The sequence below is a fragment of the Pelophylax lessonae genome, assembly GCF_965119305.1.
Source record: "Pelophylax lessonae genome assembly, chromosome: 1".
Lineage (NCBI taxonomy): Eukaryota > Metazoa > Chordata > Amphibia > Anura > Ranidae > Pelophylax > Pelophylax lessonae.
This window is the reverse complement of record NC_138768.1, coordinates 678,306,334-678,332,048: the sequence shown is the minus strand read 5'-3', so window position 1 is coordinate 678,332,048 and position 25,715 is coordinate 678,306,334. Positions and strand designations below refer to the sequence as shown.

At 41.0% G+C, this 25,715-nt stretch overlaps 1 protein-coding gene across 1 annotated transcript in view; it reads left to right on the top strand.

Annotated features, from left to right (window-relative positions):
- Positions 1-1,554: 1,554 nt before the first annotated feature.
- The window catches only part of ASIC5 (acid sensing ion channel subunit family member 5), a gene marked incomplete at its 3' end in the record, with an annotated part of 198,351 nt that continues 174,190 nt past the window's right edge, over positions 1,555-25,715 (top strand). Inside the window, exons 1-3 of the mRNA XM_082249038.1 lie at positions 1,555-1,819; positions 8,262-8,367; positions 25,087-25,226. Of these exons, the coding sequence (XP_082105164.1) occupies positions 1,607-1,819; positions 8,262-8,367; positions 25,087-25,226 (459 nt within the window). The 5' untranslated portion in view covers positions 1,555-1,606. The remainder of the gene's footprint in view (positions 1,820-8,261; positions 8,368-25,086; positions 25,227-25,715) is intronic.

Sequence of the window (25,715 nt, the reverse complement as noted above, 5' to 3'; positions counted from 1 at the left end):
GAGGTGTGGGGCCGGTGGCCGCAATTGCCGCCAGCCACCTGCGATCGCCGTGTAAACACAGCAGACTGTTGTTCTCTCTGCTATCAACACAGAGCTCCTGTGTTCCTGCTATTTAGGAGGATATTACAAGCCCATGCCCCCACTGTTAGAAAACACCCCCTAGGGTCACACCTAGCCCTTTGATCGCCCCTGGGTTAACCCTTTCCCTGCCAGTGTCATTATTACAGTAATAATGCATCTTTTTAGCACTGATTACTGTAGTAATGTCACTGGTCCCCCCACAGCGTCAAAAATGTCAGTTAGGGGTCCGATCTGTCCGCCGCAATGTCGCAGTCCTGCTAAAAACTGCTGATCGATGCCATTACTAGTAAAAAAAAAAAATTAAAATGACAAATCTTTCACCTAGTTTGTAGACGCGATAACTTTTGCGCAAACCAATCAACATACGCTTATTGGGATTTTTTTTACCAAAAATATGTAGCAGAATACAAATTGGTCTGAAAGGATGAAAACATTTTATTTTTATTTATTTATTTTTTTATTGGGAATGTGTTATAGCAGAAAGTAAAAAATATATTTTTGTTTATAGTGCAAAAAATAAAAATCGCACAGGTGATCAAATACCACCATAAGAAAACGTTATCGGTGGGAAAAAGAACATCAGTTTTATTTGGGTACAGCGTCGCATTACGGCACAACTGTCAGTTAAAGTAACGCAGTGCCGAATCGCAAAAAATGGCCTGGTCATTAAGTAGGGAACATCTTCCGGTCCAGAAGGGGTTAAGGTAAAAAAGGTCTTGCCTTTAGAACCACTTTAAAGAGGAAGTAAACCCTCCTCTGACACTTTTTTACCTATAGGTAAGTCTATGATAAGGCTTACCTATAGGTACTGTAAATATCTCCTAAACATGTACCGTTTAGGAGATATTTACCTTACATGCAGCCAGTGACGTCACTGGCGCATGCGCTCTGAAGGAACGGCCGCTGGTGCCGTTTCTTCAGAGCCCCGTGCCGTGACTGTCGGCTCCCGTGCGCGTGCGCGGGAGTGACGTCACCACGGCTCCGGCCAATCAGATGGCCGGATGCCGCGATCCCGGAAGACGGGCGACTGGACATGTCGCCCGTCATAGAGGTGAGCGGACGGCACGACGGGGGCTTGTTCTAAGGTAAGTATTTCATAATAAGCTAGTATGCGATGCATACTAGCTCATTATGTGTTTATCTTTCAGGGTGTAAAAAGAAAAAAAAAATTTTAGCGGAGTTTACAACCTCTTTAAGTCATTAATGTTTGCCCCGCTATTAAAATACTGATGTTATAAAAAAAAGCGTATGCTGTGACCATAGACCTCCTTTATATCAGCCGGTGTATTTGCTGTGTGCAGGATAAAATGCAGGTACACTGTTTTTCCTTTCTCTGCATAATACAGTCCAATATAGACAAGGTGAAGTTTACATGTCTGTCATTTCCTGGTCTCCAGCAAGATGGCGCTGCTGGCTATCAGACACGGCCAGTACAGAGAGCGTGTTCCTCTGGTGTTTTCAGTCAGAGAGCAGAGTGGAGTGTCAGTCACTTCCTCTATGTATTGGAGAAGGTGATTGGACAGCTATGCTGGGTGTCCTGTGTGTGCTGTACATTCAGCTGAGCCTTTCCCAGCATGTGCACTGCCAGGGACCACAATATCATAATAACAACCACACAGGTCAGCCCAGTACACAGCCGTCTGAGGATAATGACACCCTCACCACCTTCCTGGAGACATTCGGCAGCAAGTACCCGGCCTCTGGGAGTCTTGTGGAGGAACGATACGGAGTGTTCCTGGTATGCCCGGGGCTCTCTGAGGGGATATTAGATGGCAGGGGCGCGGGATTTCATTGGTGTGTAATGTGTATGAGAGTTCATTTATAATGTACAGAGGCGGAGTGTCCAGCAGGGGGTAGCAGAGTGCCAGCTGAAGAGGAAGAGAAGACTTCCTATTCTGACAATTACATTGTCTGTTTAACCTCTTCACTACCAGCCTGTCATTCTCCGCACTCTGATACTTTCACTATTTCTACATCATGTAACATTATACCCAACTTAAGTTTACATATATTTATTTATTTTAAGATTCAGATCTGGTTCACACTTATGCAATGTGGGTAACGCAGGGAATCCTGTGCGTTACACACACTGCATTGCAATTGTATGTGGCGTCCATGCTATCTGCTGCAGGTGTCAATGTTATCTTAACCACTTAAGCCCCGGAAGATTTTACCCCCTTCCTGACCAGGGCCTATTTTGCGATTCGGTACTGCGTGACTTTAACAGACAATTGCGCGGTCGTGCGACGCTGTACCTAAACAAATTTGACGTCCTTTTTTTCCCACAAACAGAGCTTTCTTTTGGTGGTATTTGATCACCTGTGCGATTTTTTACTTTTTGCGCTATAAACAAAAAAAGAGCGACAATTTTGCAAAAATAACAATATTTTTCACATTTTTTTATATGAAATTCCCCAAAAAAATGTAAAAATCAAAATTTTTTTAACATTTTTGGCCAATTTGTTTTCTGCTACATATGTTTGGTAAAAAAAATCGCAAAAAGCGTATTTTGATTGGTTTGCGCAAAAGTTATCACGTTTACTAACTAAGGGAAAGATTTCTGTAATTTTTGTTGTTTTTTTTTTTTTTAACGAGTAATGGCGGCGATCTGCGATTTTTTTTTTTTTTGCGGTACTGCGACATTGCGGCGGACAGATCGGACCCTTGACTGACATTTTTGACACTTTTGGGGTTACCAGTGACATTACTACAGTAATCAGTGCTATACATATGCACTGTTACTGTAAAAATGACACTGGCAGTGAAGGGGTTAACTTTTTTTGAGAGGGAGGGGTTAAGTGTGTCCCTAGGGGCGTGCTTCTAACTGTGATTGGATGTGGCTACTAGTGTATGAACAGTGATCAACGGTCCTACATAGCAGAACCGTATGATCTCCATTCTTACACAGGGGAGAATGACAGGCGGCTTTGTTTACATTATCCGCTTGCCTTTCTTCCGGTGTAACGGACAATCGCGAGTGCCTGGCAGGCCCCGTGAGCGAGCGGGAGCACGCTTGCTCCCTGTGTTGCTTTGCCTGTGAGGGGCTGACCGCCGACGTAAATAGTCATTAGGCAGTCGGCAAGTGGTTAACGACACCCCGAAACAGATTACAAAGAGCAGTACCATACCTCCCAACTTTCTGAGATGGGAATGAGGGACACCTATTAACAAAAACATGTATATATAACATACAGCCCTCCAGCTGTTGCAGGACTATACATCCCATGAGGCAATGTAAAAGTCTGATATTCACAAACATGAGTAGGCATTATGGAAATTGTAGTTCCTGAGCAACTGGAGGGCCATAGTTTAAAGGCCCCTGCTCTATAGGGTCCAGGTAGTGACACTGACTGCTTTTCTAGTTATCATTAACAAATTCCATACAAATGACCTAGAACCACAACATGGGTTGAGGTGGGCAGAGGGTGGAACCAAAGGACAGCGCTTGGAGGTGGGTAGGGAGTGGAGACAAGGGGTGACTCAGAAGAGGGGAGTACCTGCACCTATTCTTGGAGGGAAAAAAAGCCCTGATTAACCTTATCACTGCCAAAGCCAGTTTTGTTTTTTTTTTGCCCACTTGAAAATAATTTTAGGCTTGGAGAGACGAGATTGGTTAAAACCCCCAAACATGTATTTTCTGAAAGCAGACACCCTAGATAATAAAATGGTGGTTGTTCCAATTTTTTATGTCAGGCAGTATTAGCAGAGTGCTTCATGAAATGCAAACATTTTGTAAAAAATACGCTAAAGGTAATTTAGGGCACACAAACACTATATATTTCCCAATATTTTGTCGTAAAATATAAAAGATGAGGTTGCGCTGAGTAAAACGATACCCAACATGTCAAGGCTTAAAATTGCCAGCACTTGTAATGCAGCGGCAAACTTGGGTTCCCTTTATTTTCCATGAGACTACAGGTCATCAGTTTAGAGATAAACATGAATTATGGGGCCTAGAATTATTGATCTTACTCTGGCGTGTGTGTTAAGTATCATATGTATTATATTCCACCTTTTTAGTGCATAAGCAACTGTACGTGGGTAGGGGGGCAAACAAGCACTGGGGTTCTCGATTTGAATCCCAGCCAAGATGCTATCTGCATGGAGTTTGCATGTTTTTCCTGTGCTTGCGTGGTACTTTTTTTCCATACGTCAACACATGCTGGTAGGTTAATTGTCTTCTGACTAAAATGGCCATAGTGCAGGTCTAAAACTCCAACTGCAGGCTTCTATGGCAGACAATGGTAACACTCAATTGAGCTTCTAATGCAGCTCCAGTATGTATTTTAACATGAAGCCTCAGAAAACAGATTGTAGTAGCAAACCGCTATTAATAGCATAACTATCACCTCGAAAATAATGAAATACTCTTAATTAAGGGCCAGTAAAAGTAATTTATCTTTTACCACTCCATTTACAGGCGCCCCCCGGGATACAAACAAGATAGGGACTGTAGGTTTGTTCTTAAGTTGAATTTCTTTGTAAGTCGGAAAAGGTACATTTTTTTTATGTGTAGCTCCAGCCCAAACAAATATTTTTAAGTTTTTTGGATAGCATATGGAAGGATTATCACCCCTATACCATTTTTTTTTTTTTGTCTGTACCCCTGTTCAGAAGATTTCATTTCACAAGATTAGACAAGTTAGATAACCTCGCCCTGTTTGGGTACCAATTTTTTTATTGTATATGTTTTTCTCCATAGGGATCTGTTTTCATTAAGGTTTTCATATTTGCATGCATATCTTAATATATCCACAAGATGGCGGTATAATCCCACGACCTGTTCTTTGTCTCAATTGAATACAGGGTGGTTTGAAGGGAAAATGCACCTGTGCACAGACTATAGGCATTCAATTATTTAGATGCCCTAAAGAGGATCAAGTTATTAGAATACATTGATAAATAAAAAAGTATAAATGACAACCTGAAAATACAAACTTACCTATGGAAGCAGGTTAGCAATATCTTGCATTTTTCAGAATGTACAGTTTATGGAAAGCATTGCTTAAAGTGGAGTTCCACCCATTTTAATACGTTTAGATGTACGTAATCCCCTTTAAAAATACTTTTACCAATGGAAACTATTTTTTTTTTTTTTTGCAAGGAAATACCTTTTTTTCTTCTTTATTCATCCGCACTTCCCGGTCCGGCCGCCTATAGGCAATTACGTCACTCGCAATTCGCAAGGGCTGCTGGGATGTATCCCAGCAGCCCTTGCGAATCACCTAGTGACGAAATCTCGCATTATTACACCGGCACCAGCTGTACTCAGCTATTGATTGCTTGGAGTCCGCACTTTGCGCTGTCTTTTTTGCAAGGAAATACCTTTTTTCTTCTTTATTCATCCGCACTTCCGGGTCCGGCCGCCTATAGGCGATAACGTCACTCGGCGATTTGCAAGGGCTGCTGGGATACATCCCAGCAGCCCTTGCGAATCGCCGAGTGACGAAATCTTACATTATTACACCGGCACCAGCTGTACTCGGATGTATTGCATTGAGCCCGTGCTCCGCCCCGCCTCCTCTCAGTGAGCTCTACGGGATGTATTGCTTTGAGTCCTGAAAGCATTACATCCCGTAGAGCTCACTGAGAGGAGGCGGGGCAGAGCACGGAATCCAAGCAATCCATTGCTGAGTACAGCTGGTGCCCGTGTAATAATTCGAGATTACATCCCAGCAGCCCTTGCAAATCGCCGAGTGACGTAATCGCCTATAGGCGACCGGACCAGGAAGCGCGGATGAATAAATAAGAAAAAAAGGTATTTCCTTGCAAAAAAAAAATAGTTTCCATTGGTAAAAGTATTTTTAAAGGGGATTATGTACATCTAAACTTATTAAAATGGGTAGAACTCCACTTTAAAGGGGATTACATACATCTAATCTTATTAAAATGGGTGGAACTCCACTTTAAGTTGTTGGTGCTTTATAAATACTTATAATAAATAATAATAATAATAAATAAACGTCCTAAGGACAATTTGACATTGATATCGCAGGAGTCTGCGGGCAGTACAATCCATGTTATTTTCATCTAGGCAAGAAAGGTGGAAGTATAGCAAACAGGACAGCAAAAAGCTATTTTTTCAAAAGAAAAAAAAATTATACTGTCCCCTTGAATCTGTTCTGCTGCCACCCACCCAAGTGCTGGGGCCACATTGTACACTACAGCACTCTATACAATAGATGGCCAATGTGCTGCAGGAGCCTCATGATGCCTGAGTGCCTACTGCCTCCATTGACACACCACTGTGTGATTGATGTACTGCCACATCATTCTGCCTAGTGCTTGCCAGAGCAAGACACCAGGCGTCCCTGAAAAAGTACCCACTGAGGCTTAAACACATGCTAGGCTTTGGGGAGAACCTGGAGGCTGGAGATAGAAGCCAAGACAGTGTTCCTGCTGAAGTTGGTAAGTAACTTTGCTCTGTGAATCTGTGATTCAGGGGAGTAAGTCACCCTATTATTTCATTGGTGATGGTCCCATTACCCATTATTGGAATATTATTTACAGTCACAACATATACATTTTGAAATACCAGCAACTATTTTAATTACAAACATTTTACTAATATGAGTGAGGGGTACAATGTATGGATATGGGTTTCCAAGGGGCATGCAAGTGAAAGAAAGTTGGGAACTACTGTCATAGAAAAAAAGCTAAGCCTGTGTTATGAACTTTGAAAATTGATTTCTTCACAACCCTTATAGATAGATGGATGCGGGCTTGCTTTAAACTGCTTTTACTGATTTTCTAGAGCATGTAAATACTTTAGTATGCATACTCTAGCACAGGTTCACTTTAAAGTAGTATATTATTTATTAACTATACTTTTCTATTACTTAAGCCTTAAAATCCGCTTTGAACTTTCACCCTGTCCTATATCCCTGGGAATCTGGGAGTCAGTATGATCTCTGCACTTAAGTTCCCAGATTTTTCCACCTGCCCAGCCTTTTTGAGGTTGTATGACTCTGCCTTATTGATATGTCCCTATCCTTTTTTTCTTTTTAATGAAAAGTAAGGCATGGCGAAAGCTGTAATATATTAGTAGCAGGTAATGGGTTATTCAACTCCCTAAATAATGCATTTTTAATAAACTGTCAACATCATAGACAGTGTTCTTGTTTTCAGTTACATATATACAAGGTGTGTCTAAAAAGTTTGGTGAATGGTATCAGAAAACAAACAAAACCGCAGATAAAAACAAATTACCTTTATTGGTCTTCAAAATAATTGCCATCCTTCACAACACTCTTTTGGCAATGTTCATAAAGCTTCTGGAACTGTCATCAAAGGCCTCTTTAGGAACCAATCGTAGAACTGCTGTCACACATTTTTGGATTACTACCATATCCGCAAAACGAGCGCCTTTCATGCCTCTCTTCAGGCGGGGAAACAGAAGTCCACAGGCGCCAGATCAGGGGAGTACGGTAAACGCCATTCCATCAAATGCCACTTGAATTCCGTATCGAACTGGTAGCACCAGGTCTCATCCCCTTTGACGATGGTTCGCAGACAGAATGGATCCTGATCACACATGGTAATGAAACCTCCAGAGGTTTCCATCCGTTTTGCTTTCTGTTCATCTGCCAGCTTGTGCAGCACAAACGGGAACAGATCTTCCGCCTACCCAAATCTTCGTGGACGATGGTGGGCACCGTGTCCTTGTTAATGCCCAATTCCTTCACCATCAATCATAGAGTCAGTCACCAATCACGTGCCAGTATTTGTCGCTCGATCATGTCTGGGGTTCTTCTTGTCAATGGCCGACCCACATGAGGCTCATCCTCAGTCGTTTCCTTCCCATTGCGAAAGCATTTGAATCAATTGTAAACACATTTTCTGCTCACAGCTTCTGTCTTGTACACTTGCACCAACATTTCATGCGTCTCCGTCCCTGGTTTCTCAAATTTGTAGCAGAACTTGATGTTCACTCGTTGCTCCATTGCACTGTGACCCTACCTCTCACACTGATTACGTTTGACTGCCCGCTCTGGGTTAGCCTGATGGTCACATGTACTCCACGCTAGGTGGGGCTTCTCGACGTGTCTCTGGATAGCCATGTACATGCGAGCGCGCACCCAGCCCATGTTGCCATTGAGATATCGGACCATTCACCAAACTTTTTAGACACCCCTCGTAATATGAGATGCAGTAGATGATCCTCTATTTTTGTGTTCTAGGAAAGCTTGGAAAGACATAAACATCTGAATGGGTTTGCACGCAGTGCTGGAGATGCATTTTATGGAATTAACCAGTTTTCTGATTTGTCAGTCGAGGAGTTTTCACGTAAGTTTTAAAGCATTATGATATATTTGACTTTTTGCTTTAATTACATGAATATTTTTATACACTGTGCAGCTCACCTTAAACCATTTGTATTCATTTGCCCAACAATGATAAAAAGAAAACAATAACAGGTTCTTACAAACTGAAACTTCCCCACCCCTTTTTGCCTCCCACAAATTTATATTGGTGAATGAGGGACTAATGAGTAGGGATGAGCTTCGAGTTTGAGTCGAACATTGGCTGTTCGCTCGTTCGTCGAATGACGAATAAATGGGCTTCTTTGCGGGAACTTCGAGTTCCTGCATTATCATCATGGACTCTGACCTCAATAAATCTCCTGCTGGCCGAGGGATTCAAACCCCACAGCCATGTCATTGCAAGCCTGGTATTCTACCATCTACGCCACTGTTAAGCCTGCTTAAGCTGAACACACTCTCCCTAACTTTTATCTCATCCACTGTGTGTAGGGTGAGATAGGAGTTAGTTAGGCAGGGAGAGTGTGGTCAGCCTAAGTGTGCTTGATGGTGGCGTAGCTGGTAGAACACCAGCCTTGCTAATTGAGGGGTTGTGGATTCGAATCCCTTGGTCAGTGGGTGATTTTTAAGTGGAATTCTATAGTTATTAAATACATTGTTGGCAGGCAGAGAGATGTTTGCTTTTTACAGTTTAAGGGGTCCCCCCTCCAGTCCATACCAGGCCCCTCGGGTCTGGTATGGATTTTAAGGGGAACCCCGCACCAAAATAAAAAAAAGACGTGGGGTTCCCCCTAAAATCCATACCAGACTTTTATCCGAGCACACAGCCTGGCTGGCCAGGATGGGGGTGGGAGCGAGCGAGCTCCCACTCCAAAGCACCTCGTCCCAATGTTGATGGGGACAGGGGTTTCTTCCAGACAACCGTGGGCTGTGGTTGCGGGGGGGAAGGCTTATCAGAATCTGAGAGCCCCCTTTAACAAGGGGGCGCCAGATTCTGCCCCCCCATGTGAATGGATATCGGGTACATCGTACCCCCTACCCATTCACCAAAAAAGTGTAAAATAAAAACGAAGACAAAAGACAGTTTTGGAAAACTCCTTTATTAAAAAATAGTGTCCCCCGATGATCAGTAGCCCGTCTGCCCGAAAAATAGAAAAAAAAAAGGAGAAGCAGCTCCTGCTTCTCTGGATGATTCCCGTGTTCTGAGCTGCTTTGATTGTGACAGCTCTTTTATAGTGACCTGACATCACAAACTGCCCCCACAATGCACTACTCAGGTGCAGTGAATAAATTACTAACATCAGTAATTTATTCACTGTACCTGAGCAGTGCATAGTGGGTGTGGCTTGTGTGACGTCAGGTATCTTTAAAAGAGCTGTCAAAATCAAAGCAGCTCAGAACGTGGGAAGCATCCGGAGAAGCAGGAGCTACTGCTTCTTCTTTTTTTCTATTTTTCGGGCGGACGGGCGACTGATCATCGGGGGACACTATTTTTTTTTTTATTTTTTCATTTTTTTACCTGAATTGCCGGGAGCCGACAATAAATTACAGCCGCAAGCAAATTTAAATTACATTTTTTCCTTTAGAAATGTCAGTATTGCAGCAGCAGACTACAGATATCGCACAATATCAACACAATATTGGATATGGGAAATGGTAGAGACATAAATACAAACACCTATACAGCCACATCCACACAAACTGCATTGAACTGGATGGACTGGTGTCTTTTTTCAATCTTACCAACTTTGTAATACACCAGTATGTATGCAAAATCGGATATGCACCACTTTTTTTTTTTTAACGCATGAGTTGTGGTGTGTTTCACACACATGCTTTGGAAGTGCATTGCCCTAGTAGTGCATTGAGGTGCCACTGAAAATGAATGGCACCACAATGCGCTAGTGCTAATGCATGTAACGCGTGTTCTGGTACCATGTGTGTTAATGTAACACACATTAGCACATTTCATTGACCTTCATTTTTGTTTACAACAATCCAGGTTAAATATTAAAAATGTAAAGAACATAATGGGGTAACTAAAATTGGTACACCCAGAATCCAGTACAGCTGTGCATAGTAACCAATCTACTTCTACTTTTAGCTTGTTCAATTAAGCTTTGACAATAAGGCCCCTTTCACACATATGGTCCGTTCAGTTCATCAGTTCACTCACGTCAAAATGTATCAGTTTTCCATCCGTTTTTCATCTGTTGTCATCCGTTTTTCATCCATTGTCATCCGTTTTTCGTCCGATCCGTTCTTTTTGACGTATAAAAAAATAGGGCATTCATCCGTTCAAAAAAACGGACATTGACGGAAGCAGGTGAAAACGGATGTTAAATGATGATCATCCATTGTAATCCGTTTTTACATAGAGATACATTGTTTTCCGTTTTTCATCCGTCAACGGATGGATGAAAAACGGACAAACGAACAGCATGTGTGAAAGGGGCCTAAAACCTAGAAGCTGATTGGTTACCGTGCACAGCTGCACCAGATTCTGTGTGCACAAGTTTTAGTAAATATCCTCCAATGTGTACAACCATTAGAACTGTAATCCTAGGCAACAGATAAAAGGTTGTTGAACTGTTACCAAAAAGATAGTGGAGTATGTTGGTTGGTATATTGAAATTGTCATTAGCATTTGGGCCAAGTTGCAGTTTTTTGGTTAAAGTGACAATCACTTAAAGATTGTCTACAGATAATGAGTGATGTGATGTGATTTCAGTGACCTGCTAATAATGTTCAGGAAGACCTGCAATAGTAGTAATAGTAGTAGCATTAGAACATTGTTCTTATCGTTATACAGGATTTATATAGGGCTTAGCAGTTTGCACAGCACTTTACAAAAAAAGAGGGAAACGGTACACTACAATACAATTCAAGACAAGAGAATCAAGAGCGCCCAGCTTGTGGGGCTTACAATTTAAGAAGGAGGGTAAGTGGTACAAAAAGGCAGTAATTGGGAGGGAGAGCTTATGGAAAAGGTACAGTTTTTAGGTGGAGACCGACTTTCCTGAAGAGATGAGCTCTTAGGGATCTCGTAAAGGTCTCGTAAAGGTGGGAGATAACCAGGCAGGTAAGGGCAGAATTTAAAGTAAAACTTCACCCACATGGGGAGGTTCTGCTATATGTCTTGTTTGGCTGTACTTCTCCTGTGGATCAAAGGAATGCAGTTTTTTCTGCACTCCTCTGACCCATTTTCAGCAGACATCAGGCTGAAGCCCATTGTCTGCTGATGTCACAGAGCCGGTCCAGGAAAGATGGTGTCCATATGGTTGGGATCCGCCCACATGCCTGAATCAGGACATGACTCAGCCTCACTGAGAGCCTGAGGCAGCGGGCCCCGCCACCTCCACAGCCCAGCTCTCCAGTGACTGGGGGGGGGGGGGGGGCAGAGCAGACAGCAGTGACTGACAGTCATCAGCTCTCTTCTCAGGGGGTTTTGAGAACTGAGCAATCGGTGGGGTTTGATCGCTCGCTTCTCAGTCTTAGAGCTGGCTGGGGACAGATGCAGCATCAAACTGATGCTGCATTCACCTAAAAATCCCATACTTCTCTTTTAAGAGTCAGAAGCTACCAGATATGTAGCTGCTGAATTTAATTTTTTTCTTTGTATGGTGAAGATACTCTTTAAGAGGAAAGGAGAGATTCTAGGGAAAGTCCTGTAGGTGAGCATCAGAAAAGTGTACGAGATAGGTGGAAAGCAGGAGGCCTTGGGAGGAGGAGAACATCCATTCAATTTACTGCAAATTCTTAAAATTGCTGCTGAAGATCTATAGCTTCTTTTTAAACAAGTCTGTGCTGAAATAAATAAAGAAATTATTTTATTAAAAACTAGCAAATAGAAATAATGTCATAACAGTTGTAAAAGAATGAAGGAGGGAGAGAGATAGAGAGCTTCTAGCAAAAGTTGTGTCTGTATGTTAACCTCCCTGGCGGTATGATTCTTTTGGATTTTAGGTGCTGAAAGCGGTACCATTATTTTGCATGTAATTCTTGTGAATGAGCAGCCCAAACTAACTGTATACATTTATTATATATATATATATATATATATTATATATATATATATAATGTATACAGTTGGTTTGGGCTGCTCATTCACAAGAATTACGTGTATGTGTATATATATATATATATATATATATATATATATATATATATATATATACGTGTGTGTGTGTGTGTGTGTGTGTGTGTGTGTGTGTGTATATATATATATATTATTTACATAAAAAGTACAGTAAAACTGCAGGAAAGGGCACTGGGGGGCAATGTAATGTGAATTTTTTTTATTTTGAATGGTATCAGTGTGTTTGGTGTGTTTTACATTTGAATTTGCCGCCGGTTCCATCCCCCGGCGGACGTCACGTCGGCGGAGACGGAAGCCGGGGCTCGCAGACGATCGGGAGGAAGCTCCGCCGCAGCATACCGCCCGCATTCTTCGCTGGATCCCGGAGAAAAGGTAAGTAAAACCTCTACCAGGATCCAGCGATCTTCCTAGCGCTACCCCGAGTGTGGCTCGGGGTTACCGCTTTTGGCTCTAAGATCTAACCCCGAGTCACGCTCGGGAATACCGCTAGGAAGGTTAAGTGACGGTTACAGTGAAAATTCATGTCAGCTGAGTCGTTGTTTTAAATCACACAGATTACCACAACAAGCATATGTAACCACTTGCTGACCGCCCGTCGTAGATATACTGCAGCATGCTGGCTCGGCTGCGCGAACCGATGTATAGGTTTGTTGGTTCACAGGAGCGCGCGCACACCCCCTTTAGGCAGCGGGAAAGCCAATCCACTGGGCCGGCGGCTGCGATTACCGCCGAGCACCCGCGATCACTCTCCGTGGAGAGAGAACGACGGTCTGCTGTTGTAAACACAGCAGACCGTTGTTCTCTCTGGAATGAACACAAAGCACACCTGTGATTGTCCTATTTTGGATCACAGGTCTCTGTGTTGATTCCACAAGCCCACCCCCTCACAGTTAGTAAACACCCCCTAGACTCACACCTAACCCTTTTAACGCCCCTTAGTTAACCCCTTCCCTGCCAGTGTCATTGTTACAGTAAGTGCATAATTTTAGCACTGATTACTGTAGTAATGTCTCTGGTCGTCCCAAAAGTGTAAAAAAAATATAAGTTATGGGTCTGATCTGCCCGCCGCAATGTCGCAGTCCCACTAAAAATCGCTGATGGCGGCCATTACTAGTAAAAAAATAAATAAAAATGACATAAAGCTTTGCCCTAGTTTGTAGACGCGATAACTTTTGAGCAAACCAAACAAAATACGCTTACTGGGGGTTTTTTTTACCATATGTAGCAGAATTCAAATTGGCCTAAAATTATGAAAAAAATAGATTTTTAAATTTTTTTTAATTGGCAATGTTATATATCAGAAAGTGGAAAAACATTTTTTTTTTTTTTTTCAGAATTGTCGCTTATTTTTTGTTTATAGCGAAAAAATATAAAAATCGCACAAGTGGTCAAATACCACCAAAAGAAAGCGCTATTTGTGGGAAAAAAGGACTTCAATTTAATTTGGGTACAGCGCCACACGGCTGCGCAGTTGTCCATTAAAATAACGCAGTGCTGAAACGCAAAAAATGGCCTGGTCATTAAGGGGGTAAAATCTTCTGGTCCAGAAGTGATTAAGTAGCTTATGATTGTGACACTAGGACTATGCTTGATTGGACGTATAAGCTTTCTCTATGCTGTATAACTATGTCCAGATTGTATACTACTAATTTGACAATGGGCAGGACCATTCTGAATAATGATCCACATAGCTGAAGCACACAGTACAGGCAGTCCCCGAGTTACAAACATCCAACTTGCATACGACTCTGTTACTTTCAGTGAGGGTGCCTTCAAACAAGACCTTCAAGATGAGATACTGAGTCCAAAGTATCTCCAACAAACATTAGGCTAACTAATTTATAGTAATGAATACGCATAAGACAGGTGTGATTATATAATCAATCCAATGAGTGTCCATATCTTCTGAATGGTAAACTAATAGTTAAATGGGCGTTAACATCATGTGACTGACACAAAAAGGGAACTAGCAGCAGTCCGCCGTGATTGGTTCAAACTGGTTCTGACCACAAATGTCTATTCTTTGATCAAACAGGAAGGTAGGTGGTTGGTTTTCATCAGGCAGTGAGTGTCATCACAGGTTCAGACTTGTGTTTGTTTACTACAGTTTTACAGAAAAGTGTACATTAGCTCTAGCAATGAAATCTCAGAAATAAGCAGAAGTAACAATATATACAGTGCCTTGCGAAAGTATTCAGCCCCCTTGAACTTTGCGACCTTTTGCCACATTTCAGGCTTCAAACATAAAGATATAAAACTGTAATTTTTTGTGAAGAATCAACAACAAGTGGGACACAATCATGAAGTGGAACGAAATGTATTGGATATTTCAAACTTTGTTAACAAATAAAAAACTGAAAAATTGGGCGTGCAAAATTATTCAGCCCCTTTACTTTCAGTGCAGCAAACTCTCTACAGAAGTTCAGTGAGGATCTCTGAATGATCCGATGTTGACCTAAATGACTAATGATGATAAATAGAATCCACCTGTGTGTAATCAAGTCTCCGTATAAATGCACCTGCACTGTGATAGTCTCAGAGGTCTGTTTAAAGTGCAGAGAGCATCATGAAGAACAAGGAACACACCAGGAAGGTCCGAGATACTGTTGTATGAGAAGTTTAAAGCCGGATTTGGATACAAAAAGATTTCCCAAGCTTTAAACATCCCAAGGAGCACTGTGCAAGCGATAATATTGAAATGGAAGGAGTATCAGACCACTGCAAATCTATGAAGACCTGGCCGTCCCTCCAAACTTTCAGCTCATACAAGGAGAAGACTGATCAGAGATGCAGCCAAGAGGCCCATGATCACTCTGGATGAACTGCAGAGATCTACAGCTGAGGTGGGAGACCCTGTCCATAGGACAACAATCAGTCGTATTCTGCACAAATCTGGCCTTTATGGAAGAGTGGCAAGAAGAAAACCATTTCTTAAAGATATCCATAAAAAGTGTCATTTAAAGTTTGCCACAAGCCACCTGGGAGACACACCAAACATGTGGAAGAAGGTGCTCTGGTCAGATGAAACCAAAATCAAACTTTTTGGCAACAATGCAAAACGTTATGTTTGGCGTAAAAGCAACACAGCTCATCACCCTGAACACACCATCACCACTGTCAAACATGGTGGTGGCAGCATCATGGTTTGGGCCTGCTTTTCTTCAGCGGGGACAGGGAAGATGGTTAAAATTGATGGGAAGATGGATGGAGATAAATACAGGACCATTCTGGAAGAAAACCTGATGGAGTCTGCAAAAGACCTGAGACTGGGACGGAGATTTGTCTTCCAACAAGACAATGATCCAAAACATAAAGCAAAATCTACAATGGAATGGTTCACAAATAAACATATCCAGGTGTTAGAATGGCCAAGTCAAAGTCCAGACCTGAATCCAATCGAGTATCTGTGGAAAGAACTGAAAGCTGCTGTTCACAAACGCTCTCTCCATCCAACCTCACTGAGCTCGAGCTGTTTTGCAAGGAGGAATGGGCAAAAATTTCAGTCTAAAAGGGGGGTTTGGTGCAAACCAAAAACCGCGCAAGTGGTTCAACCGTGTATATATGTATAAATATATAAATATATAATCAATAAATATAAACATAAAATTATATGTGAATATAGATATTAATATAATAATTAATAAATATTAATTATTTACAGGAATTGCTTCCTTGTAGTGAGCGGCAACAAAAAAAGCAAGGTGCTGAACACTTGTTTAAAAGAAGGGTAGTGTCGCGCTCAAACATAAAGTGCTTGTGCAGATAATTAAACCTTAATTCAAAAATTAAAAATTCATGATAGGTGACAATCTAAAAAAAATCAATCAATCTGTGCTCAACATTGTAAAGTGCAAACAGTCCATATGCAGCATCAAACAGTCCACATCTCTTTGGTGTCACACAAATTAGCAGAGACTTGATGTTAGTGCAGATTAACCTTCACCTCCACACTTCACCCAGTGATCTAGTAAGGTACTCCTTACCGGAAATATATGACCCCTTAATTATAGGGGGTCACATAGACAATATCTCCACTCAGTACACACGATCCTCAGCTCCTCTGTTACACAGTGGGTAATCCAGCATCAAGCCCTTATAGTGTAGCTCGGATCAGGTGACAAACATGGGTGGGACAAAAAGGAGACTCTCATGGTGCAGTACATCTAAACATATCGCTTTATTTAAAAAGTATTGCACTTTTTAAATAAATCAAGGAAATTCACGGATTCAGTCTCCCAAGTAGCTGTGAATACCAGCCCATACTGATTATCATTGATTTCTGCCAGGAATTTCTTTAGGTCCTCCTCCGAACCACTCCATAGGACTAGCAGATCATCAATGAACCTTTTATATAAGGTTAACGATGGGTTGGGGTTCTTGAAAATTACCTCCTTTTCCCGTTGGCCCAGAAGGATGTTAGCGACACTTGGTGCATATTTAGCACCCATTGCCACGCCCTTAATTTGGTTATAGTGACTACCATCGTGCCAAAAGTAATTGTTGCCCATTGCCAGGCCAAGGGCATCGCATATAAACTTTTTTTGTATTGGTTGGAGATTGGTTTTAGAGTTTAAGGCAGCAATGGTGGTGTCTATCACATCTGATTGTTTTAAACTCGTGTACAACGATTCCACATCTATGGTCACTAAATAAAAACATCCAGCGAGGGTTGTGAGCACTGCCGATCGCACAGCGCTCCTCTAACCCGGAAATGGCTACGGTCTCACGTTTCCCTTCCCGACGTACGTTTCGTCAGTACGACCTGACGTCATCAGGGGATCATGTGACCGTATGTTTACTTCTCTTATTTATTGAGAATAAACCGCTTGGCATCCAATCAGAAACTCCTTAGTTTGTAACCCCGCCCGCATGACTCGGATCAGAATCATTAAGGGAGCCTGCTTAGAACAAAAAGGATGATATCATAATATTGCAGCAATGACGCCGCGATTTATTTCTTTTTAATATATACCCAAAGCAAAATTGCTTAGTTTAAAACCTTGGACCGCAACTGTGCTTACTGGGTTTGTGGTGGAATGCCTCACGTTACATTATTGAAATTCCATCAATAGCGGTATTGATACAAATGCATAACCTAGTAAATTCATTAACCATTTCAGTACTAAATAAATTAAACAACATGTTGTAAATTAATTAATTGGGTTTAAATCATAAATTTGCATATACTACCTCAATTTTGTTATTGTTGGAGACAAGTTAAAATTAATTTTAATTTTATTTTTGGTTAAAAAGATTAAAATTTAAAAATTATTTTTTTGAAAAATTAAAGATTAAAATTATTAAAAATTAGATATAAAGCAATTCAAATCTATCTCAATGTTCATACCTAAAGGTTGCAATGTGTTCATTTTATATATCCATTGGGTTTCATTAATGGATATTTTTTGAGTCATGTTTCCTCCTCTCCAATGGTTTATTACTCTATCAATACCACAAAAAGTCATTTTTGAAGGATCCTTATTGTGGTACAAGCGGAAATGATTGGAGAGGCTATGTTTTGGAAATCCCTTCCTCACGTTTTTAACGTGTTCGTTAATACGCACCGATAATTGTCTTGTGGTCCTTCCAATATACTGGAGGCCACAAGGACAAGTTATCAGGTATGTAACGTGGGTGGACCTACATGAAATGAATTTTTTGATATTAAATTGCTGACCGGTAACATTAGATTGGAAGGTGGTGGTTTTCCTTGGATTTTTCTTTGTTTTCTTGCACGCATTGCACCTCCCACAACGAAAAAAACCATTTACATCTAAGAAAGTTGGTTTATTGGTGGGCGGGTCTGGTATATTTGGAGCAATGCTGTGTCTAAGATTAGGAGCTTTTCGATAAATGAAAATTGGTTTTTCCGGTAATATTTTGTTCAAGGTCTTATCTTTTTTCAAAATTGGCCAATGTTTTCTCATAATGGCTTCAACTTTTTTATAATCTCTATTAAAGTTGGTTAGGAACGCTATTTCTCCATTGCTGTTCTTATTCTTCTTTTTCGTTTTCAGCAGATCTTTCCTCGGCATTTGTCGCACAAGTTCTCTTGTTTTCAAAACTTCTTCCAATTTGTACCCTTTTTCAACAAACCTAGATGTTAACAGATTTGATTGGGTCAAGTAGTCTTCTTCTTTCTTACAGTTTCGTCTTATGCGCATGTACTGTCCCTTCGGTATAGCTCCCAGCCACTTGGGATGATGGCAACTTCTTGTGGGAATATAACTATTCCTATCCGTGTCCTTGAAGAAACTCTTGGTACAGATCTGATTACCCTCTTTTACCAGAGTCAAATCAAGGAAATTCACGGATTCAGTCTCCCAAGTAGCTGTGAATACCAGCCCATACTGATTATCATTGATTTCTGCCAGGAATTTCTTTAGGTCCTCCTCCGAACCACTCCATAGGACTAGCAGATCATCAATGAACCTTTTATATAAGGTTAACGATGGGTTGGGGTTCTTGAAAATTACCTCCTTTTCCCATTGGCCCAGAAGGATGTTAGCGACACTTGGTGCATAAATTCGCCCCTGATAGAGGTGTTGACAAGTTCAACACATACATTGATATTGAAAAATACATAAGAAAACTCAAAATTAAAAAACACTTTCTAGAGAAACCTTTGAGCCAGAATCCTATGAGTTCTGAATTTCAAAACAGTGGACTTAGAAATAAATCCACTTTCAATCCACCCAAAGCCTCCAATCATTGTTTGGAGGTCTTCAAAAATATGGTGGAAGATGATGTTAAAAAGATCAAAACCAATTCAAGCAATCGAAATGACATACAAAAAGGACTGGAAGAATTAGAAAAAAGGAAGAATATAGTAATCAGAGGAGCTGATAAAGGAGGTGGAATCGTAGTTCTAAACAAAAATGATTATAAAGAAGAACTCAATAGACTAGTAGGTGACACTGTCACCTACAAGAAGCTGAAAAACAACCCCACCAAAACCTTGAAAGACAAATTAAACAAATTGGTGAAAAAAGCCAAAGAAAACGGGATCCTTACAAAGAAAGAAGCACAGTACCTTGTACCAAAAGCACCCAGACTACCAACCATATACCAGCTGCCGAAAATCCACAAACATAAAACTAAGCCGCCCGGCAGGCCAATTATAAGTGGAATTGGATCTATTTTCTCCAGGATTGGAGAATACATTGATCATTTTTTGCAGCCCATAATACCTACCTATCCGTCCCATTTACAAGACAGTAAACATCTAATTAACATCTTAGAAGAATTAGAAGTACAATCGAACACTATCCTAGTGACCATAGATGTGGAATCGTTGTACACGAGTTTAAAACAATCAGATGTGATAGACACCACCATTGCTGCCTTAAACTCTAAAACCAATCTCCAACCAATACAAAAAAAGTTTATATGCGATGCCCTTGGCCTGGCAATGGGCAACAATTACTTTTGGCACGATGGTAGTCACTATAACCAAATTAAGGGCGTGGCAATGGGTGCTAAATATGCACCAAGTGTCGCTAACATCCTTCTGGGCCAATGGGAAAAGGAGGTAATTTTCAAGAACCCCAACCCATCGTTAACCTTATATAAAAGGTTCATTGATGATCTGCTAGTCCTATGGAGTGGTTCGGAGGAGGACCTAAAGAAATTCCTGGCAGAAATCAATGATAATCAGTATGGGCTGGTATTCACAGCTACTTGGGAGACTGAATCCGTGAATTTCCTTGATTTGACTCTGGTAAAAGAGGGTAATCAGATCTGTACCAAGAGTTTCTTCAAGGACACGGATAGGAATAGTTATATTCCCACAAGAAGTTGCCATCATCCCAAGTGGCTGGGAGCTATACCGAAGGGACAGTACATGCGCATAAGACGAAACTGTAAGAAAGAAGAAGACTACTTGACCCAATCAAATCTGTTAACATCTAGGTTTGTTGAAAAAGGGTACAAATTGGAAGAAGTTTTGAAAACAAGAGAACTTGTGCGACAAATGCCGAGGAAAGATCTGCTGAAAACGAAAAAGAAGAATAAGAACAGCAATGGAGAAATAGCGTTCCTAACCAACTTTAATAGAGATTATAAAAAAGTTGAAGCCATTATGAGAAAACATTGGCCAATTTTGAAAAAAGATAAGACCTTGAACAAAATATTACCGGAAAAACCAATTTTCATTTATCGAAAAGCTCCTAATCTTAGACACAGCATTGCTCCAAATATACCAGACCCGCCCACCAATAAACCAACTTTCTTAGATGTAAATGGTTTTTTTCGTTGTGGGAGGTGCAATGCGTGCAAGAAAACAAAGAAAAATCCAAGGAAAACCACCACCTTCCAATCTAATGTTACCGGTCAGCAATTTAATATCAAAAAATTCATTTCATGTAGGTCCACCCACGTTACATACCTGATAACTTGTCCTTGTGGCCTCCAGTATATTGGAAGGACCACAAGACAATTATCGGTGCGTATTAACGAACACGTTAAAAACGTGAGGAAGGGATTTCCAAAACATAGCCTCTCCAATCATTTCCGCTTGTACCACAATAAGGATCCTTCAAAAATGACTTTTTGTGGTATTGATAGAGTAATAAACCATTGGAGAGGAGGAAACATGACTCAAAAAATATCCATTAATGAAACCCAATGGATATATAAAATGAACACATTGCAACCTTTAGGTATGAACATTGAGATAGATTTGAATTGCTTTATATCTAATTTTTAATAATTTTAATCTTTAATTTTTCAAAAAAATAATTTTTAAATTTTAATCTTTTTAACCAAAAATAAAATTAAAATTAATTTTAACTTGTCTCCAACAATAACAAAATTGAGGTAGTATATGCAAATTTATGATTTAAACCCAATTAATTAATTTACAACATGTTGTTTAATTTATTTAGTACTGAAATGGTTAATGAATTTACTAGGTTATGCATTTGTATCAATACCGCTATTGATGGAATTTCAATAATGTAACGTGAGGCATTCCACCACAAACCCAGTAAGCACAGTTGCGGTCCAAGGTTTTAAACTAAGCAATTTTGCTTTGGGTTAGGGATGCACCGAAATGAAAATTTTGGGCCGAAACCGAAACCGAAAATGCAGGATGCCCTTGGCCGAAAACCGAAACCGAAACCGAAAATGACTTTTTCCCCAAAAAAAATTTGAAATGGATAGAACAGGGACATAAACCAAAAACAGGCAGCGACGTACACCTACACCTGTCGCTGCCACCCTGTCACAGTATATGTACTGTGATGGGTTGGCAAGAGGTTAATTTAATTACCAATGGTATTTGTATTATGAGGCATGAGGGGTTAATGTATAGTCACTGCTGGTCACTCATCTATTAGTGACTGACCAGTGGCAGGTAATTAACCCCTTTGTGCTGCATTAGTGCAACCAGTGTTAATTAACACTGACACTGGTTGCACTAATGCAGCACAAAAGGGGTTAATTAACTGCCACTGGTCAGTCACTAATAGATGAGTGACCAGCAGTGACAATACATTAACCCCTCATGCCTCATAATACTAATAGCATTGGTAAGCTGCCTCAGCTCCCCTCCCCCCTCCCCCACTGCCTCAGCGTCCTCCTCCTCGGGTGTCCTCTCCTGCATTCAAAAGTCCCGCCTCTGGCCGGCGGCACCGCCTCTCAATGATGTCCCTACTACTCTGTGCATTATGAATGGACATACTAGGCGGGGGGCGGGGCGAGCGGCCGCTATAGAGAGAACTATTGTGATCCTTCACTGTCAGCTCCTCACGTCTATGTATGAATGAGAACTGAACTGAGCTGACACCGGGCGGGGGGGCGGGCGGAGCGGCCGCTATTAGCTGTGACTATGTGAGAGCTTCTCTTCCTTGTCAGCGGAGATACGTGCCTGTCAGGGAAGTGAAACTCTCACATAGTCACAGCTAATAGCGGCCGCTCCGCCCGCCCCCCCGCCCGGTGTCAGCTCAGTTCAGTTCTCATTCATACATAGACGTGAGGAGCTGACAGTGAAGGATCTCAATAGTTCTCTCTATAGCGGCCGCTCGCCCCGCCCCCCGCCTAGTATGTCCATTCATAATGCACAGAGTAGTAGGGACATTATTAAGAGGCGGACGGCCGGCCAGAGGCGGGACTTTTGAAACCTGCCCTGCGCTGCGCTGCGCCCTCCTCCTTCCCCACGGCGGCCATTTTTATTTTCGGCACTGTTAACCCATTATCGGCCGAAATGAGAGAGGCTCATTTTCGGCCGATAATTTCGGTGGCCGAAATTTCGGTGCATCCCTACTTTGGGTATATATTAAAAAGAAATAAATTGCGGCGTCATTGCTGCAATATTATGATATCATCCTTTTTGTTCTAAGCAGGCTCCCTTAATGATTCTGATCCGAGTCATGCGGGCGGGGTTACAAACTAAGGAGTTTCTGATTGGATGCCAAGCGGTTTATTCTCAATAAATAAGAGAAGTAAACATACGGTCACATGATCCCCTGATGACGTCAGGTCGTACTGACGAAACGTACGTCGGGAAGGGAAACGTGAGACCGTAGCCATTTCCGGGTTAGAGGAGCGCTGTGCGATCGGCAGTGCTCACAACCCTCGCTGGATGTTTTTATGAGAAAGGCGATTGTTTTATGGTGATTCGAGTAAGTGCAATACTTTTTAAATAAAGCGATATGTTTAGATGTACTGCACCATGAGAGTCTCCTTTTTGTCCCACCCATGTTTGTCACCTGATCCGAGCTACACTATAAGGGCTTGATGCTGGATTACCCACTGTGTAACAGAGGAGCTGAGGATCGTGTGTACTGAGTGGAGATATTGCCTATGTGACCCCCTATAATTAAGGGGTCATATATTTCCGGTAAGGAGTACCTTACTAGATCACTGGGTGAAGTGTGGAGGTGAAGGTTAATCTGCACTAACATCAAGTCTCTGCTAATTTGTGTGACACCAAAGAGATGTGGACTGTTTGATGCTGCATATGGACTGTTTGCACTTTACAATGTTGAGCACAGATTGATTGATTTTTTTAGATTGTCACCTATCATGAATTTTTAATTTTTGAATTAAGGTTTAATTATCTGCACAAGCACTTTATGTTTGAGCGCGACACTACCCTTCTTTTAAACAAAAATTTCAGTCTCTCGATGTGCAAAACTGATAGAGACATAACCCAAGCGACTTACAGCTGTAATCGCAGCAAAAGGTGGCGCTACAAAGTATTAACTTAAGGGGGCTGAAAAATTTTGCACACCCAATTTTTCAGTTTTTTATTTGTTAAAAAAGTTTGAAATATCCAATAAATTTCGTTCCACTTCATGATTGTGTCCCACTTGTTGTTGATTCTTCACAAAAAATTACAGTTTTATATCTTTATGTTTGAAGCCTGAAATGTGGCAAAAGTTCGCAAAGTTCAAGGGGGCCGAATACTTTCGCAAGGCACTGTATATAGAGAACACATTTATCATACCCCCATATATATTTACTCAACTTGTACTTAAGGACAGAGGCAGTGTGACGTTATGCTGGTCCCGGAAACCTCCAGGCGGCCATCTTGCCGCTCACTGAATATTACCACCTATAGTCCAGTGGACCTGTTAGCAATCCCACATCACTGCATGTCCACTTTAAAAAAATTTACTTGTTCCAACTTGCATACAAATTCAACTTAAAACTATAACTAAGGGAAAAAATGTTTTATTTAGTTTTGGATAGAGGCTGGGAGGTATTAGAACGCTTGTGAGTTTTTACCGCTATCTGTGCCCCCCGTTCGGGAGATTCACCCTCTCTATTTGTGCTGTTTACTAATAATATCGAAAATATTGAAAATCAAAGTAAAAGTCCCAAATTTTGGGTTGTCCCCAGAAATGTAATAGAGGGGAATCCTTCCAATGGGGACACTAGTTCTGGTGACCTGGGAGTCCCCAAGAGATGCACTTACTTTGCAGGAATTTCCTCTCACTTCCTGTTTGGATATGGGACAGGACGTGAAGGTAAATCTCTGCAATGGGATACGGATGGCAAAAAAAAAAATCTGACCGGGGTTTTGCCTATAGTTCTACTTTAAGAACAAACCTACAGAACCTATCTTGTTTGTAACCCGGGGACTGCCTGAAGTGTCAAGTTTTTTTTTTTTTTTTTTTTTTTTTTTTTAACCATTTTCTGCTTTTAGAGTTAAATTTTCTCCTCCGCGGGTACTTGGATCCTTTCTACGTACTTGACAAATGTATGTGAACAACCTAACATTGTAAACCTATTTCACTTTGAAAAAAACCTATCATGATGCAAAAATGGGATATGTTGCTGCTGGCATTCATCCTAAAATGCTAGTCATAATGATCTCTTTTCCTTCATTACTCTTTGAGTCATTGACTCAAAACAAGCAAAAGTTTAAGCAAACTCATAACCTCTAATCTGCATACTTACTCCGCAAAAGCCACTGGATGAGCATGACGGACAGGAAGTATTTTCAGGGAAAGTCAACAATGAGTGTTTCCTTTTAAGCAGCACACAACGCTTCATCTATGCAGCATGGCAAATTTAGGAAACTATGATTTCATAAAGTATAAGACTAATTTTAAGTGCTAAGAAAGCAGATTGTTATCGCTTGTACAGTCCATTATGTATTTGGCATATTTTTACTTGTTCTTTGTGTTCTTTCTTTAGACATTTACTTAAAGAGCTACCCTGCTATGAAAGACAATTACATTGTGCCTAATGAAACATTTTTAAGTGAAAATACTTTGCCATTGCGGTTTGACTGGCGAGATAAAAATCTTGTGACATCAGTGAAAAATCAGTTGGATGTAAGTTCCAAGAGTCCTTTCTGTCTCTCTTTTGTTCTTCAGTGTATTGATATATAGTTACATAGTTAGTCTGGTTGAAAAAAGACACAAGTCCATCTAGTTCATCCAATAGAAGGAAAAAGTTATACAATCCTATACCCACAGTTGATCCAGAGAAAGGAGGAAAAAAACTATAATAAAGCATGATACAATTTGCTCCAGCAGGGGGAAAATTTCTTCCTGTACCTATAAATATTAGTATGCATGTTGTCACAAGACATGTATTTGTAGCCATGTTAAATGGACATGTTTATTCTTTATAAAAGTGTTAACCAGACATAGTCACTTCTCCATATCTCCATTTTACGAAAAATCCGCTCATACAGTTTTATGTATCATTTTGCTCTGCTGGCCATACACTATAAGATTTCCCCATGGGACTGAATAAGAGAAATCTATCAATTCCTCCATCCACACCTAACAGTCTGAATGAGGGAATATTCTCTGTTT